Source organism: Amphiprion ocellaris, chromosome 15, assembly GCF_022539595.1.
Source record: "Amphiprion ocellaris isolate individual 3 ecotype Okinawa chromosome 15, ASM2253959v1, whole genome shotgun sequence".
NCBI lineage: Eukaryota > Metazoa > Chordata > Actinopteri > Pomacentridae > Amphiprion > Amphiprion ocellaris.
This window is the reverse complement of record NC_072780.1, coordinates 16,098,192-16,111,731: the sequence shown is the minus strand read 5'-3', so window position 1 is coordinate 16,111,731 and position 13,540 is coordinate 16,098,192. Positions and strand designations below refer to the sequence as shown.

Genomic DNA, 13,540 nt, shown 5'->3' with positions numbered 1-13,540 from the left:
TCCACAAAAAGCTTTGCTGCCTGATAATAGTAATGGAGATGTTCTTGCAGATCTTTACTGATAAATAACTATGCTACAACGCGAGAACCAGATGAATGATACCCATAAGATTACAATATCCAATAATTCAATTTTTTGTAGGGTTTAGAAATTACTGTCCTATTCAAATCTGATCATGTGTGACACAGGCACTAAGGCCTCAAAATAAAGCACTGACTTTGATTCAGGTGACACTTTGGTTTTATTGTTAACATGTTTTACACATATTTTACATGTTCTGCATTCAAAATTTTGACAAGCTAGTGATGATTGAGATTAATATATTCTTGACTGTTAGTATGAGGAGATGATAAATCATGCTGTGTTAATTCTATGATTACATGGTGTAACAGTGGACTTTCATGGATGATAACAGATGACATTATCTGCCCTCTTCAAGACTATTCTGCTTGAGGGACATAGAAATGACCATCCCATGTATTGAAGGAGATATTGTGTAAGATATCCTTAAGTTTCTTAAGAACATTTTCTCTGGCTCTCTTTATGTTCTGAGGTGTCCATGTGTCAGATTTTGGTTGTGATTGCTCTTTAACTTCTATTTCATTTTTCAGTAAGTTGCTCAAACTCTCAACTTCAGCACAGTTGCCATAGGGCCACTCCCTTGCCACATCTGTGTTCAAGCCAAACATGTTACCACATGATCTGCAAGGCTTCATTTTTCCTCCATCTTTGAGGCTAAAAGCCTCACACCTGACATCGTCAGGTATTTTGATGGTGAAATCAAAGTATTTCTTATTAGGGTTCTTTACATAGTAGGTCATCACTGCACCAGCTACATACTCATCCCAGGCACTAAGGCATGAGGCACCAATCACTATGCTCCTTGCATCTCGACCAGAAGTGGACATGGACACTCCGTAGTGCCTGACTGAATTGTTGGATTTCTGGGAGACGCAGATGGTGGAGGAGACCAGAAAGTCTGGTTTCAGGGCGGTGATGAAATCTCTCAGACTCTGCATTATTTGGTTTTCATTCTCAGGTTGTTTCTGCATGACAATCTGGAAACAGTTAAACATATCATCAATATGTTACACATATAAACTACATGATCATTACCCTGCTGAATTCGTAGAAAAAAATCCACATGATACATTTGGGGCTTATACAACATATTTAGGTTGTAGATGTAGATTCTCCTGTTATTTGTATATTTATCCAAATTCTAAACAGAAATGTTGTTTGTAAATTCCCTCTAGTGGTAAAAAAAAAACTGAACATCACAATTGCAAGGTGAGACATTAAACCACTGGAGGTCAGCAAAGACAAGTTACTCTTTGAGCTGTTTTTTCATGGTTAGGTTGATTTAAAAATGTATTTCTGAACACATTTTACTGTACATTTGTCATCCCTGTATGAAAACTGCTGTACAAATGAGAAATTCTGATGATTCCACAGTCAGTGTATACAATCTTACCATGTCCATCACACAGGAGAATGGACTCCGCCTGGGAAGCTGTGTCAGATAGAATTCAAAAGGTCTGGGATATTTCTCCCTCAAGCCGCTCAACATCTGCTCATCAGGGATAATTTCTTCTGGGGAAAAGGGCACTTGATTGATTTTTCCCAGAAAGAAGATGCTGTGAAGAATCTGTTGAGTAAAAACATTACTTATAATTTTAGAAATTCTAAATAATATCAGTGGACGTTGTTCAATCTCAGTTTAACCTACCTCATCCACCAAATGCTTGCTTCTTGGTGTAATGTTACACCAGTCCAGCATGGTGTGGATGATCTTGAAGGCATTCTCTTTGAAATCTTGTTGACGTTTCAGAAATTCTTCTCTTCTATAAAGACAATGATCGAGTAGTTAGTCAGCTAAAACCACATTATAGCACTGAAAGCTTTGTCATCTGAATCTGCAGACTCACCTTCTTATCTCTGCTGGATCCTATTTCAATCATTAGAGGGATAAAAAGCACAAGAATTAACACTCTTAACTGACTGAACTGAAAATTAGAGGTGCATCAGGATCTAATGTTGGTTAAATTCTGGCTGAGACGATGAGAGTAAAAAGCAGCTGTACTCACCATTGCTGCACTCTCAGAATGAAACTGAAAGCACCAAGTGGCGTCTGCTTTATGGACAGTCAACGCCTTGTGAGAGTTTGTCATGTGGTTTACAGTAAATCCACATCCACCCTTGAATAGACCGGACTCTGAACTGTTTATTTATTAAGTGAACAAAGTCAACTCATGAAATGACTGATATGTTTGCAGAATGTGCACCACCACTGCACTAGATTAGGATTTACTCTGCTTTACAAAATGTACTGCACCTTTTTGTCTATTGTCATGTACAGCATAAATTCAGTTCTTTATCTGATAAATCCTTGGAGTAAATCACCATGAGACACAACTATGGTAAGATGATGTAGTTAATGAAGTAAACTGTAAACTCTGAGAGGCACAGAGGTAGTTTGGCTTTAAGCTACTTTAACGTTATGCATTACTGCATTATTAATCACTATATGATAGAATCGACCCATTTGATGATGGTGCAGTAATACAAATGTAACCTGGATATGTTTATTCTGCTACAAAATCATCATAAGCTCACTACTATGTACTGTGGGAAGTCTTTGGTGCACTTTTATAACTAATGTCATGAGCATCTATGGTAGTGAGGGAGCAAAAGTCAGACTCTAAACTGCAGAAACAAATTAAAGGTTGTATACACCAGCAAAACATAGGCAGCTTGAAAAAGTAAAAAGCACAACAACACAAGTAAGTCACAACTGTGAACACTTTAATTATGCCAGTGGAAATGAGTGCTATTACACATGAGCAAGAAAGCCAGAAAGTGGTTGAACTGCACTGACAGTAGCTGACAGTAAGAGGTGATGTGTTCTGATGACATCTGGACTGTCTGTCAAACAGGAATTCTTTATTTCATTCAGTTGCATTAATAAAAGCTAAAATGGCATTTCTGTTTGCAGAGCTTCTACTCATTCAAAATCCAACATCGTACTTAAATGGGAACAATATAAGAACCATCATTCTACACATCGAGCCTTGCTGTGATGTTACTATGTGGTCAGAAGAGAAACAAGCTGTAATATTTCATGCTGCAGATGATAATGATTTCTGCTGAGTGTTTTAAAGATGATGAATCCAAGACGTTTCTTTGGGGCCGACACCAGCATCTACAAAGAAGAAGAAAAAGACAAAGAGTATAATAACAGTATAACAGACACTCCAAGATCATTGTAAAACAGAACTGATAATTCCGCATAAAATGCCTTTTTCAGACATGGGATACATAACATTGCTTATTTCATCAGTCTGGTAAAGTGACAGTGTTCTGTCATTCAGACAAAGGTCACTGTTCTGTTAATGTTTTCCTCATGGCTTCACTCAGACAGACTCACTACAATGATGGAGAGCTATGATACCTGTGTTAACTATGTGTCACACACATGAGATTGGACAGCAGATCAAGTGATGTATAATTCATAATAAAACACTAATAAACAAAACACTAAATGAAAACTGATATCAAGCTTGTTTTTGATACCACACATTACTTCTGGTTTCTTTAACACTAAAATTTCTGTTCATGTATGACCATTTGTCGAACTACAGCCACTTATGATACAAAAAAATATGTTTTTAGTGTTGTTAGGCTACCTGTTGCCATATTTTGGTTTTTACTTTAACGATTCATAAATTCTACACGTAGTTACTGGAAGCAACCACACACACAAGAAGTCACTACTGCAAATATCCTGTTGTGAGAAACTGAAAAATCTTTTTAGTAAGTGGATCAGTTTTACAGTAAAATGACATCCTAGTGACTGTGCTGGAGTTCAGGGCTCAATCTGAGGATGGCAGCTTTGTAAGAAATGATTTAACCGGAGCTCATAAACTGTGACAGATCATTTACCGTCAAGCCTAACCCTACCTCCATGTCAGGGATAATTTATAATTAAAGTAATTAAAGAATTGACTGGTGTTCCATGTGTGTAAATGTGTCTGATGCTGCAGGTATTTATTAAACTCAGAATAAAGACTCCAACAAACAGCTGGAGGCAACAAACTAAACTTCAGCTTCTGTTCACCCTCTGTGAAAACCTAGATTACATTTAGATCAGTCTAGATGTAGTTTTTCTGAGCATTATATTCTGTAAAAACAATATACAACAATATAGAGCAAAACAGACAAGGCAGAACTCAGCTAGAAACATGAACAGAGTTTTGTGATTTTGGAGAAGTCTGTGTCTGGCTTCTGTCAAACAAATGCAGCTTCCCAAAATATTTTACACAATACGAAACATTATGAAACCTGGTGAATACCTCAGCCTAAACGTGATCTTGTGACACAGATATTACTAGATCTTATTTAAAAAGATAACTCGCTCATTCAGACATGAATCTGTTCAGGGGTCAGATTAAGAGAAAGGAGTGCAAATCTGAAAGGGGTTCAACCATCATGGTTCTATCTCCCAGCTAACAGCTGCTCTATTTGATTTTGAAACTATTTTTAACATTGAAAGACTTAAGCTGGGTTGTCAAGACCTCCACACAGGCAGAGCATTGAGCTCCTCTATCTTCACCTTGGACCTTTATGAAGAGTCATTTTGGAACTACGATGACATCAGCTGACATGAGGAGAAATACCCACCTAACTGTGTCCTGCTGACTGCAGGCTCTTCATGAATGAGGACTTATTTGCTAACACCAGTTGTTGATGCTCTTGCTCCAACCTCCTCCCCACAGCTCCCATCTTCACTGCTGCCCAGTCCTCCTCCGTCTGCACACAACAAATCACATTAAAACTCTCGATCATCAGGGATCCCTCAGCTCTGTGTCTCCTCACTAAATGACTGTAACTTCTCACCATATCATCGAAGGCCTCCCCGTTGTAGTAGCTCTTGGATGCTGGATATTCTATTTCCTTGTCACCAAGTTGCTCCAGACTTGAAGCCACCAGATGCAGCTCCTCTCCATCGTAGGCGTACAGCTTTTTGTCCTCACATGTCATCAGAACCAGCTGGTCACATGGACATGAGGTTCCCTCCACCACACCTACAACCTGCATGTTCACTATGTCAGGAAGGTAGAACTTTCCCCATCCGTTCACCTCATCATCATTCTCACTGTAAATGGTGTCTTCAAGCCCTGCTATCTTCACCAAGGCACCAGCTGGTTTCTTCAAACTTATCGTCTTGTGTCTGTGGGTGGATACGAAACGTGACACCCACTCCAGGTATTCTGAACCTGGAACACAGTCAGACAAGATGAGAAAATGTGGGTAAACATGTAGAAATGTATGAAAAGCTAAACATTAAAGTGATCGAGGCATGTAGAGGTGTTGTCCACCTTCTGCCTTCCTGCACTGCCCCAAATCTGGCAGAACAAGTGTATCAGCAGCACTAAAAGACAGAAAACAAAGGCGATTAATGAAAAACAAACTGTGGTGACAGTAATCAAGAGAGGCTGAAAATGATCTATTTACAAGCTACAAAATCCTGGCTATGATCAGCTCAAAAATACAGAGTAGTGTCTGTAAGCAACAGCATTATGTTTACTGAGAGTAAATGCACTGCAGTCAACGTTTCTCCACATGTATCTGTTGATACATTCAGTCTCCCTGAAGAAAACAGAAAGTGGCTTCTGTAGATACCTCATGAATGTAGCAGCCGCCATCCTGGCTCTCTGTAACCTAGAAGAAAACAAATGGAAACAATACTTCAATTTTACACTTAATTGTACTTAAATGTAGGATTTGAGAGCAGCGGAATAAAACCGTAGAATCTTTAGTAAAACTAAAACAATCCATCACACAATATATGCATCATATAGGTTATTTGTCTCAAGCTAATCAGCCTTAACTAACTCAAAATACTTTTGGTTGTAAAATAAAATGGCAACCATCATAAAGTCACCTGAACTGAATTAAATACTTAAGGTGCATTAAACTGAACTTTTACAATATTTTACAGCGATAAATAATATTGGTACCATATATTATTATGTCAGTGCACAGTTTCATTTATATGACAGAATTATAAAATTTAGACATGTCCTGATACAATCTCAAAGATTAGGATTGGGGCCAATCAAAGTATTTTTTTTACCGTACTGTTATCAGCACAAACCTAAGCAGCATTCTTTGTTTACATCTGTTGTCACACAGATGAACATGGCAGGACGCTGGGAATAGAAATTTAAATAATTTTCCTCATCGATAATCGGCTGCATCATCAGTGCATCATTAATTAATTGATAAGACAAACTGCGTAGACATTTGTCTCGTGCTGATATTTCTGTTTCAGTCAACAGACACATGATTTAAGCAGCAAATGCAGCTCGGTTACATACATGACCTGGACACAAGAACACTGTCCTTGTTGATCCTGGCTTGTCTTCAACATATGAGCTCCAAAGAACAGCCTGCATAGAGAAATGATGTGCTTTTTTTCTTAATGCATTGCAGAGCTATTCAGTGGTCAAGCATATGGGATTTATATGAATAACTGTGTGTATTATTTAGGGATAATGGTATCAGATTGGGGCTCAGTATCAGCAGATAATAATAATAAATTATTCAGATCTGATTGCTGGCAAAAAATATACACTAAGAAAATTACCACACTTGAGGAAATGTAGTTAGACTTACAAATGCATCTGATTTTGTCAATAAATAATAAATAATTTAATTGATTTATTGAAACTATTGTGAACTGATGAATGACATTTGCATGTAAAACATCCATTATAACGTTAACAGCCAACTCTATTTCCGTTATGTCTTTTTTTTTCAGGAAGTAATTTAGTCTTTTATCGGTTACTTTCAATTAAAACGAGTATTTATAAAAGGGGTTTTCACTGTTTAATTACATTTTAATGTGTTCATCCCAGCCATTAACTGCGTGAGTTTCAGATTTGAAAACGAAACTTGTATGTGAGAAACAAAGCAGGCCTGCTGTTTCCCAGGATAACACGACACGAAGGTAAATAATTCAGACAACGCTGAGCAGAAACGACTCATAAATGCACTGACAGCCCATATTTCACCAACTCTCCGTCTAAACTACACCAGCTAACCTGCTAACAAGCTAACGGCTTCACACAGCAAAGGGTTTGAAAAGCTCTTTATCAAGTCTACAGAAGCTCAGTCATAAAAGACGGTTCATAAAGATGTTAAATAAGTTCAGATAAAAGTATTTACCACTTGGACACACTCACTGCCGCTGTCTGTCCTCTCTGGAACAACTGTGACTCTAAAAACACCACAGTCACATTTAATATAAACGGGCGTCGCTCTTCCACATGCTGCCTTCACGTACTCATCAATTGTTGGAATTTACCACATCGGAAGATCGATTCTATTTTCTCAGACGTTCAAATCAGCAAGAGAGACAGATAATAAGAAGGACTTGTAATGTAGATTGGCAGAGACTTTTCTGTCCCACACGTGTATAATTACGATGATTTATGCCCTCAAGAAAAAATAATTAATATAAATTACAAGGCTATTCTTTGCTTAAGCGAAAGCCTCTGCGCGTTTATCAGACTAAACTATCGATTGTCACTACAGTGTTAAACCTCTCTGTTTCCCCTAATGACATCTCTGGTCAATCATAACTAAAGCCGTTATTTAAGGTTGAAATCGATGAAGGTAGTTCTGATAATTCATCACGTCTCTGAACGCAACACGAAATCATGACGCACAAAAAATTTGTTTTCGGTTCCATAGATTATTTATACAAAAAATAATTCACTGTTGGCTTCCAAACATGAACTCATTTACGCCCTTTTCACTCTTAATTTTGTTCGGACAGAACATGAACACAACAAACAGAGACAGCTGGGATCCAGATGATCGACAGAAGGATTTTTATTTGTGCAGACAGAATTTTTTAAAAAGAAGAAAAGACACCATGAGAAAACAGAACATGCTGAATGTACAGAAACTAGAGCTTTAACATAAAACTGTTTGTTAAAATTTAAAAATCATATTTTTATTTAACTTGTGTCTCTTTGTTAGGGAGATAAATACAGTTTCATAAACTACATAAAGTTTTTCTACATTTTCCATAGACTCATATAAAGTTAAAGTTAGTTTATTTATATAGCACATTTCAACAACAAGGCGATTCAAAGTGCTTCACAAGGACATTAAAACAGCAGATGAAAACACAATTATAAAAAGAAAGAAAACACATTTATAAAATCATTAAAAAGGTCATTAAAATTTAAGGATGCAGAAGAGTAAAAGAATCAAAAACAGAAGTTGGGAAGCAAGGACATTTTAAAAGTTACATTGCAGAGTTTGTCATAAAATAAGATTTAATATGATGCTAATGCAGTCTCAGAGATAAATGTATTAACTGAGATTTTAAAAAAAAAAAAACATTGTAGAAAAAGACATCAGAGCATTCAAAAACAGGAATATTTGTGATTTACAAAAACACACACGTTGCTGACAGAATGGCAGGAATATAAGAAATGTTTGTGGTGGAAACCTGAACTAAAGATCACTTTGGGAAGGCTCACAATAAAGAGTTCTGCTTCAGTCCTTATTTCAGATAAAGATAGTTGTTTTATCTTTTTTATTCTATCATTAATCATGTGATGATTATCTGTTGTCCCTGAATATAAAACTGGAAATAAAGTAGTTCAGACCTGCAGCAGCTGCAAAAGTAACATGCTGCTGAGATGCTGATGCTTCAATATTATTTATTTCATGATGAAATTTTTGATATCAGTAAAATATGTACTGTATATGTCATAGCAGTACTTTAATATTCTAACCACATTTTGCTGCAAATATTTAGGGGCTTTTCCTTCAGTAAGATTGTCCAGGCAGTACTTTTACTTGTAATGAAGTATTTTTACATTGCTATATTGCTATTTTTGCTTAAGTAAATGATCAGAATATTTCTGCCACCCTATAGTTGTGTTCTACTGAGGCATTTAGGATTACCATGATCAGCATCACTGAAAACTTACATTTACAAAAAGGCATCACAAATAGATATGGAAGTTATAGATTCAACTTGAGACTGAAATAGACGAAATGTGGCGATGCAGTGTTGTTGTTTTTTTTTTGTTGTTGTTTTTTACTTCACAGGCACTTTGTGAATGATTCAAAATATAGTTTTGTGATGTTTAAAAAAATGTAAAATATAGTTTCCTTTGATAGATATGGCAGTTAAAAATTCTCAGAGTTAAATGAGTTAACTGTGAACTTTTCAACTGTGTTCTATCATCATAGAAAACCATCTGATTGCGGGAGACTGAATTTTCACACACAGTTATTGTACTATTGTAATAGACTTATCAGATTTCAATATCCAGTAAATCCCTTTTTACACTGTACTGCTTTGTGGGGTGTAGAAATGACCATCCCATTTAAATTTGATCATGCGTAACACAGCCCTAAGTTCCCGAAGAACATCTTCCGCAGTTCTGCTTATGTTCTCAGGTGTCCATGTGTCAGATGTTGGTTGTGATTGCTCTTTAACTTCTATTTCATTTTTCAGTAAGTTACTCAAACTCTCAACTTCAGCACAGTTGCCATAGTCCCACTCCTTTGCCACATCTGTGTTCAAGCCAAACATGTTACCACATGATCTGCAAGGCTTCATTTCTCCTCCCATTCTGAGGTTAAAAGCCTGACACCTGACCCGAGGTATTTTGATGGTTCCATCAAAGTATGACTTCTTGGACTTCTTTGGATAGTAGGTCATCACTGCATTAGCTACATAATCATTCCAGGCACTTAAGCATGAGGCAGCAACCATGATTTTCCCTGCATTACGACCCGAGGTGGACATGGAGACTCCGTAGTGCCTGACTGAATTGCTGGATTTCTGAGAGATGCAGATGGTGGTGGAAATCAAATGCTTTGATGGAGCACCATCCTCCACATCAGTGATGAACTGCTGCAGTCCGTCTCTTATTTCCTCTTCATTCTCTTGTCCAATGAGGTACACTACCTGAAAACAATCACAAATAATGCCAAGCTGTGACTTTGCGTTCACAGTTTACAATGATGTACTCTACAAGTTTATACAACAACAAATGAAGAATTTGATCATCTTCTGATAATCTATGCCCTTACCATGTCAAGCACACATGAAAATGGACTCCTCCTGGGGAGTTGACAGGAATAGAGTTTAAATGGCCGAGGGTAGCAGTCCTTCAAGGCCTTCAATAGGTTTTCATCCTCATCATCTTCATCATCATCGTCATCTCTCAGAATACTTTCTGGGGAAATTGGTGGACAGTGGATCTCTCCCAAAAAGAAGATGCTGTGAAGAATCTGTACACACACACACGAATATCACCATCTATGTTGTATCACATGTCCCATGTCAAATTATGACCCCATCCAACGTACCTCATCCACTAACGCTGAAGTATCTTCTCGAGTCTGGTTACTCAGATTAATCATTTCAGCAATAATTACTCGAGCATTCCTTCTGAATGATTCTTCACTTTTCAGAAGTTCCTCCCTGAAATAACAAACATCAGTTAAATTAACAAGACTAAATAGCACAATGCAGTGATGAATGTTTGTGTTTTAGAAAACTAGTTGACTTACTTTCTGTTCTGTCTAGTAGCCTGGTAAAATTACAAATAACACAAAACGTTATCAAATTACACAATTCTCTGACAATCAAAAAATCAATTAGCAATGTATCATCACAATATCTCTATCTACGGAGCCCAGGAAGGGACACGGAGAAAAAAAAAAAAACAGGAAGAATTTCTCGGGATCTCGCAAAATTTTCTCGGGATCTCGCAATATCTTTAGCGAGATCTCGCAAAAGTTGCACTTCGGTAAAGTTGGAAAGATATTCACAGATTCCGACTTCCGGCATCAATAACTCATGAGATATACGTTGTCAAAACATAAACGATGCCTCTTTCAAATCGTTGTAAGCTAGACAATGTGCTACGAGGCCAGTTTTATCAAAAGTCGCTGTCTTTCAAGCTGCAGAAATAACATTGATGTCTATGAGCAGCTGGCTGTGCGACGAGTGAACAGGGACCGTCTGCAAATAGCAAAACCGCTGCAACAGCGAAGAGACACAAATATTCAACAACTGCACTCTTAGACACTGTAGTGTCACCAAGTGTACTGTAGCCATTAATTGTCTCCTGTTGGTCATACTACAACTCTTGGTTTGATATTAAATACGTTTTTTCATAATTTTAAGGAATTTTTAAAAAATATTTTATTATTATTCTGTTAGTAATAAAATTCAATAATTTCACTCGTGTGCTGTAGTGTCACCAAAATCTCTGGGGCGATCAGTTGGTTCCTGTTGATCACACTACAACTCCTGGTTTGATATTAAACACAAAATCAGAATTTTAAGGATTTTTTTCTTATTTTATTATTATTCTATTAGTAATAAAATTCAGTAATTTCCCTCTTATGTATTGCAGTGTCACCAAAATCACTGGAGCCATCAATTGGCTCCTGCTGGTCATACTCCAACTCTTGGTTTGATATTAAATAAAAAATTTGAATTTTAAGGAATTTTTATTAGTAATAAAATTCATTAACTTCACTCTTAAACACTGTAGTGTCACCAAATTCACTGCAGCCATTAATTGTCTCCTTTTGGTCATACTACAACACTTGGTTTGATATAAAAACATTTTTAAATCATTTTAATAATTTATTATTGTAATAAAATTCAATAACTTCACTCTTATGTACTGTAGAAATAATTAAACACTCTCTAACCATCAGTTGTCTCCTACCAGTCATATTACAACTCTTGGTTTGATATTAAATATTTTTTTCATAATTTTAAGGACTTTTTATTTGTAATAAAATTCAATCACTTCACTCTTATGCACTGTAGTGTCACCAAAATCACTGCAGCCATCAATTGTCTCCTGTTGGTCACACTACAACTCTTGGTTTGGTACTAAATAAAAAAATCTGAATTTTAAGGAATTTTTATACTAAATAAAATTCAATCACTTCACTCTTATACACTGTAGAAAAAATAAACTCCATCCAACCATCAAAGGGGTCCTACTGATCATACCTTCAGGTTTTTTCTTCCAAGTATTGTCCGTACAGTCCTTAACTTGGAAAATATTATTAGCTGTTTAACATTATGGTTTAAATGACTCAGTTAACGCTGCAGCCTTGTAAGAAGGCATCTTATTGTCTTTCTTCCCAATCGTCAGTACTTGAGGAGACAGTCTAAACAGTTTAGTTTGCTATATTGGTGTTATCTGATCCTCTCTTTGGTGAGGATTCCAGGTTCCATTACTATTCAGTATCATGTATTTGGACAAACAGGTGCACTGTGGATCTAAAAATATAGCACCACATACATCAAGAGAAGAGTCATCAAAGCTAATTTACTCATAATCCTTAAACTTCACACACAAGCACACACACTGAATAGTGTGCACATCTTCACATGGCAATAAACAACCCAAATAAAATAAAATTCAGTTACTTTCAGTTATTTATGTTCCACAATCTACCAAAAAAAAAAAAAAATGGATGAGGACTTTTATCCGTTAAAAAAATATTTGAGATATGGAACAACAATTTCATTACTAATAAAAAATCCTTAAAATCATGAAAAATAAATATCAAATCAAGAGCTGTAGCATGATCAACAGGAACCAATTGATTGTTAGACAGAGTGTAATCTTTCTGCAGTACATAAGAGGGAAATTATTGAATTTTATTATTAATAAAATAATAAAAAAAATCTTTAAAATTATGGAAAACATATTTAATGTCAAACCACGAGTTTTAGTCTGACCAACAGGAGCCAATCGATGGCTGCAGTGATTTTGGTGACACTACAGTGTCTGAGTGCAGTTACTGAATATTTGTGTAGTGTCTCTCTTCGCTGTTGCAGCGGTTTTGCAATTTGCAGACGGTCCCTGTTCACTTATCGCACAGCCGGCTGCTCATAGACATTAATGTAATTTCTGCAGCTTGAAAGACAGCTACTTTTGATAAAACTGGCCTTGTAGCACATTGTCTAGCTTACAACGATTTGAAAGAGGCATCGTTTATGTTTTGATAACGTATATCTCATGAGTTATTGATGCCGGAATTTCGAATCTATGAATATTTTTCCAACTCTACCTAAGTGCAACTTTTGTTGCTTTCTCGGGATTCTTCCTGTTTTTTTCTCCATGTCCCTTCCGGGGCTCCGTATCTATCTATACACACACACACACATATATATATATATATATATATATATATATGTATGTATAAATAAAACACTGACAAAAGAAACCATTGGATAGCAGCAACTCACCATTGTACGTTCCGTGGAAATGAAACTGATACAAATGCCGTCCTTCCTCTTCATTCACTCTATGACTCCTACCACAGCTGGTTTCCTTGAAATGATGCAACTTGAACTGTATTGTATGTTTTCTGGAGGTGTGGCAAATTTACAGCCATGCAGGAAAACACCAACTTGTACAAATTAAATAAGCTCATACAACTTCTGAATCAGTCGGTTCTTCTC

At 36.5% G+C, this 13,540-nt stretch overlaps 3 protein-coding genes across 4 annotated transcripts; all 3 read right to left on the bottom strand.

The window, feature by feature from the left end:
• Positions 1-217: 217 nt before the first annotated feature.
• Positions 218-2,186, bottom strand: LOC111562448 (uncharacterized). The gene is made up of 5 exons (XM_023260967.3): positions 2,088-2,186; positions 1,929-1,948; positions 1,730-1,844; positions 1,475-1,648; positions 218-1,058 (listed from the first exon to the last, which is right to left on the bottom strand). The coding sequence occupies exons 1-5, from the start codon at positions 2,169-2,171 to the stop codon at positions 441-443; spliced, it is 1,011 nt and encodes a 336-aa protein (XP_023116735.3). The 5' UTR covers positions 2,172-2,186; the 3' UTR covers positions 218-440.
• Positions 2,187-2,784: 598 nt separating this feature from the next.
• LOC111562446 (uncharacterized) lies at positions 2,785-7,341 on the bottom strand. 2 transcript variants are annotated; one of them, XM_055017563.1, is made up of 6 exons: positions 7,231-7,341; positions 5,683-5,721; positions 5,379-5,431; positions 4,897-5,276; positions 4,681-4,809; positions 2,785-3,202 (listed from the first exon to the last, which is right to left on the bottom strand). In XM_055017563.1, exons 2-5 carry the CDS (start codon positions 5,703-5,705, stop codon positions 4,681-4,683), a joined length of 585 nt encoding a protein of 194 aa, XP_054873538.1. In that variant the 5' UTR covers positions 5,706-5,721; positions 7,231-7,341; the 3' UTR covers positions 2,785-3,202. The 2 variants fall into 2 exon arrangements, with proteins under 2 accessions (XP_054873538.1, XP_054873537.1); XM_055017562.1 differs by lacking the exon at positions 7,231-7,341 and adding an exon at positions 6,381-6,448.
• Positions 7,342-7,875: 534 nt separating this feature from the next.
• LOC111562449 (uncharacterized) lies at positions 7,876-13,516 on the bottom strand. Its single transcript, XM_023260968.3, has 5 exons — positions 13,325-13,516; positions 10,612-10,631; positions 10,408-10,522; positions 10,129-10,329; positions 7,876-10,003 (listed from the first exon to the last, which is right to left on the bottom strand). The coding sequence occupies exons 1-5, from the start codon at positions 13,376-13,378 to the stop codon at positions 9,374-9,376; spliced, it is 1,020 nt and encodes a 339-aa protein (XP_023116736.2). The 5' UTR covers positions 13,379-13,516; the 3' UTR covers positions 7,876-9,373.
• Between the last annotated feature and the right edge of the window lie 24 nt (positions 13,517-13,540).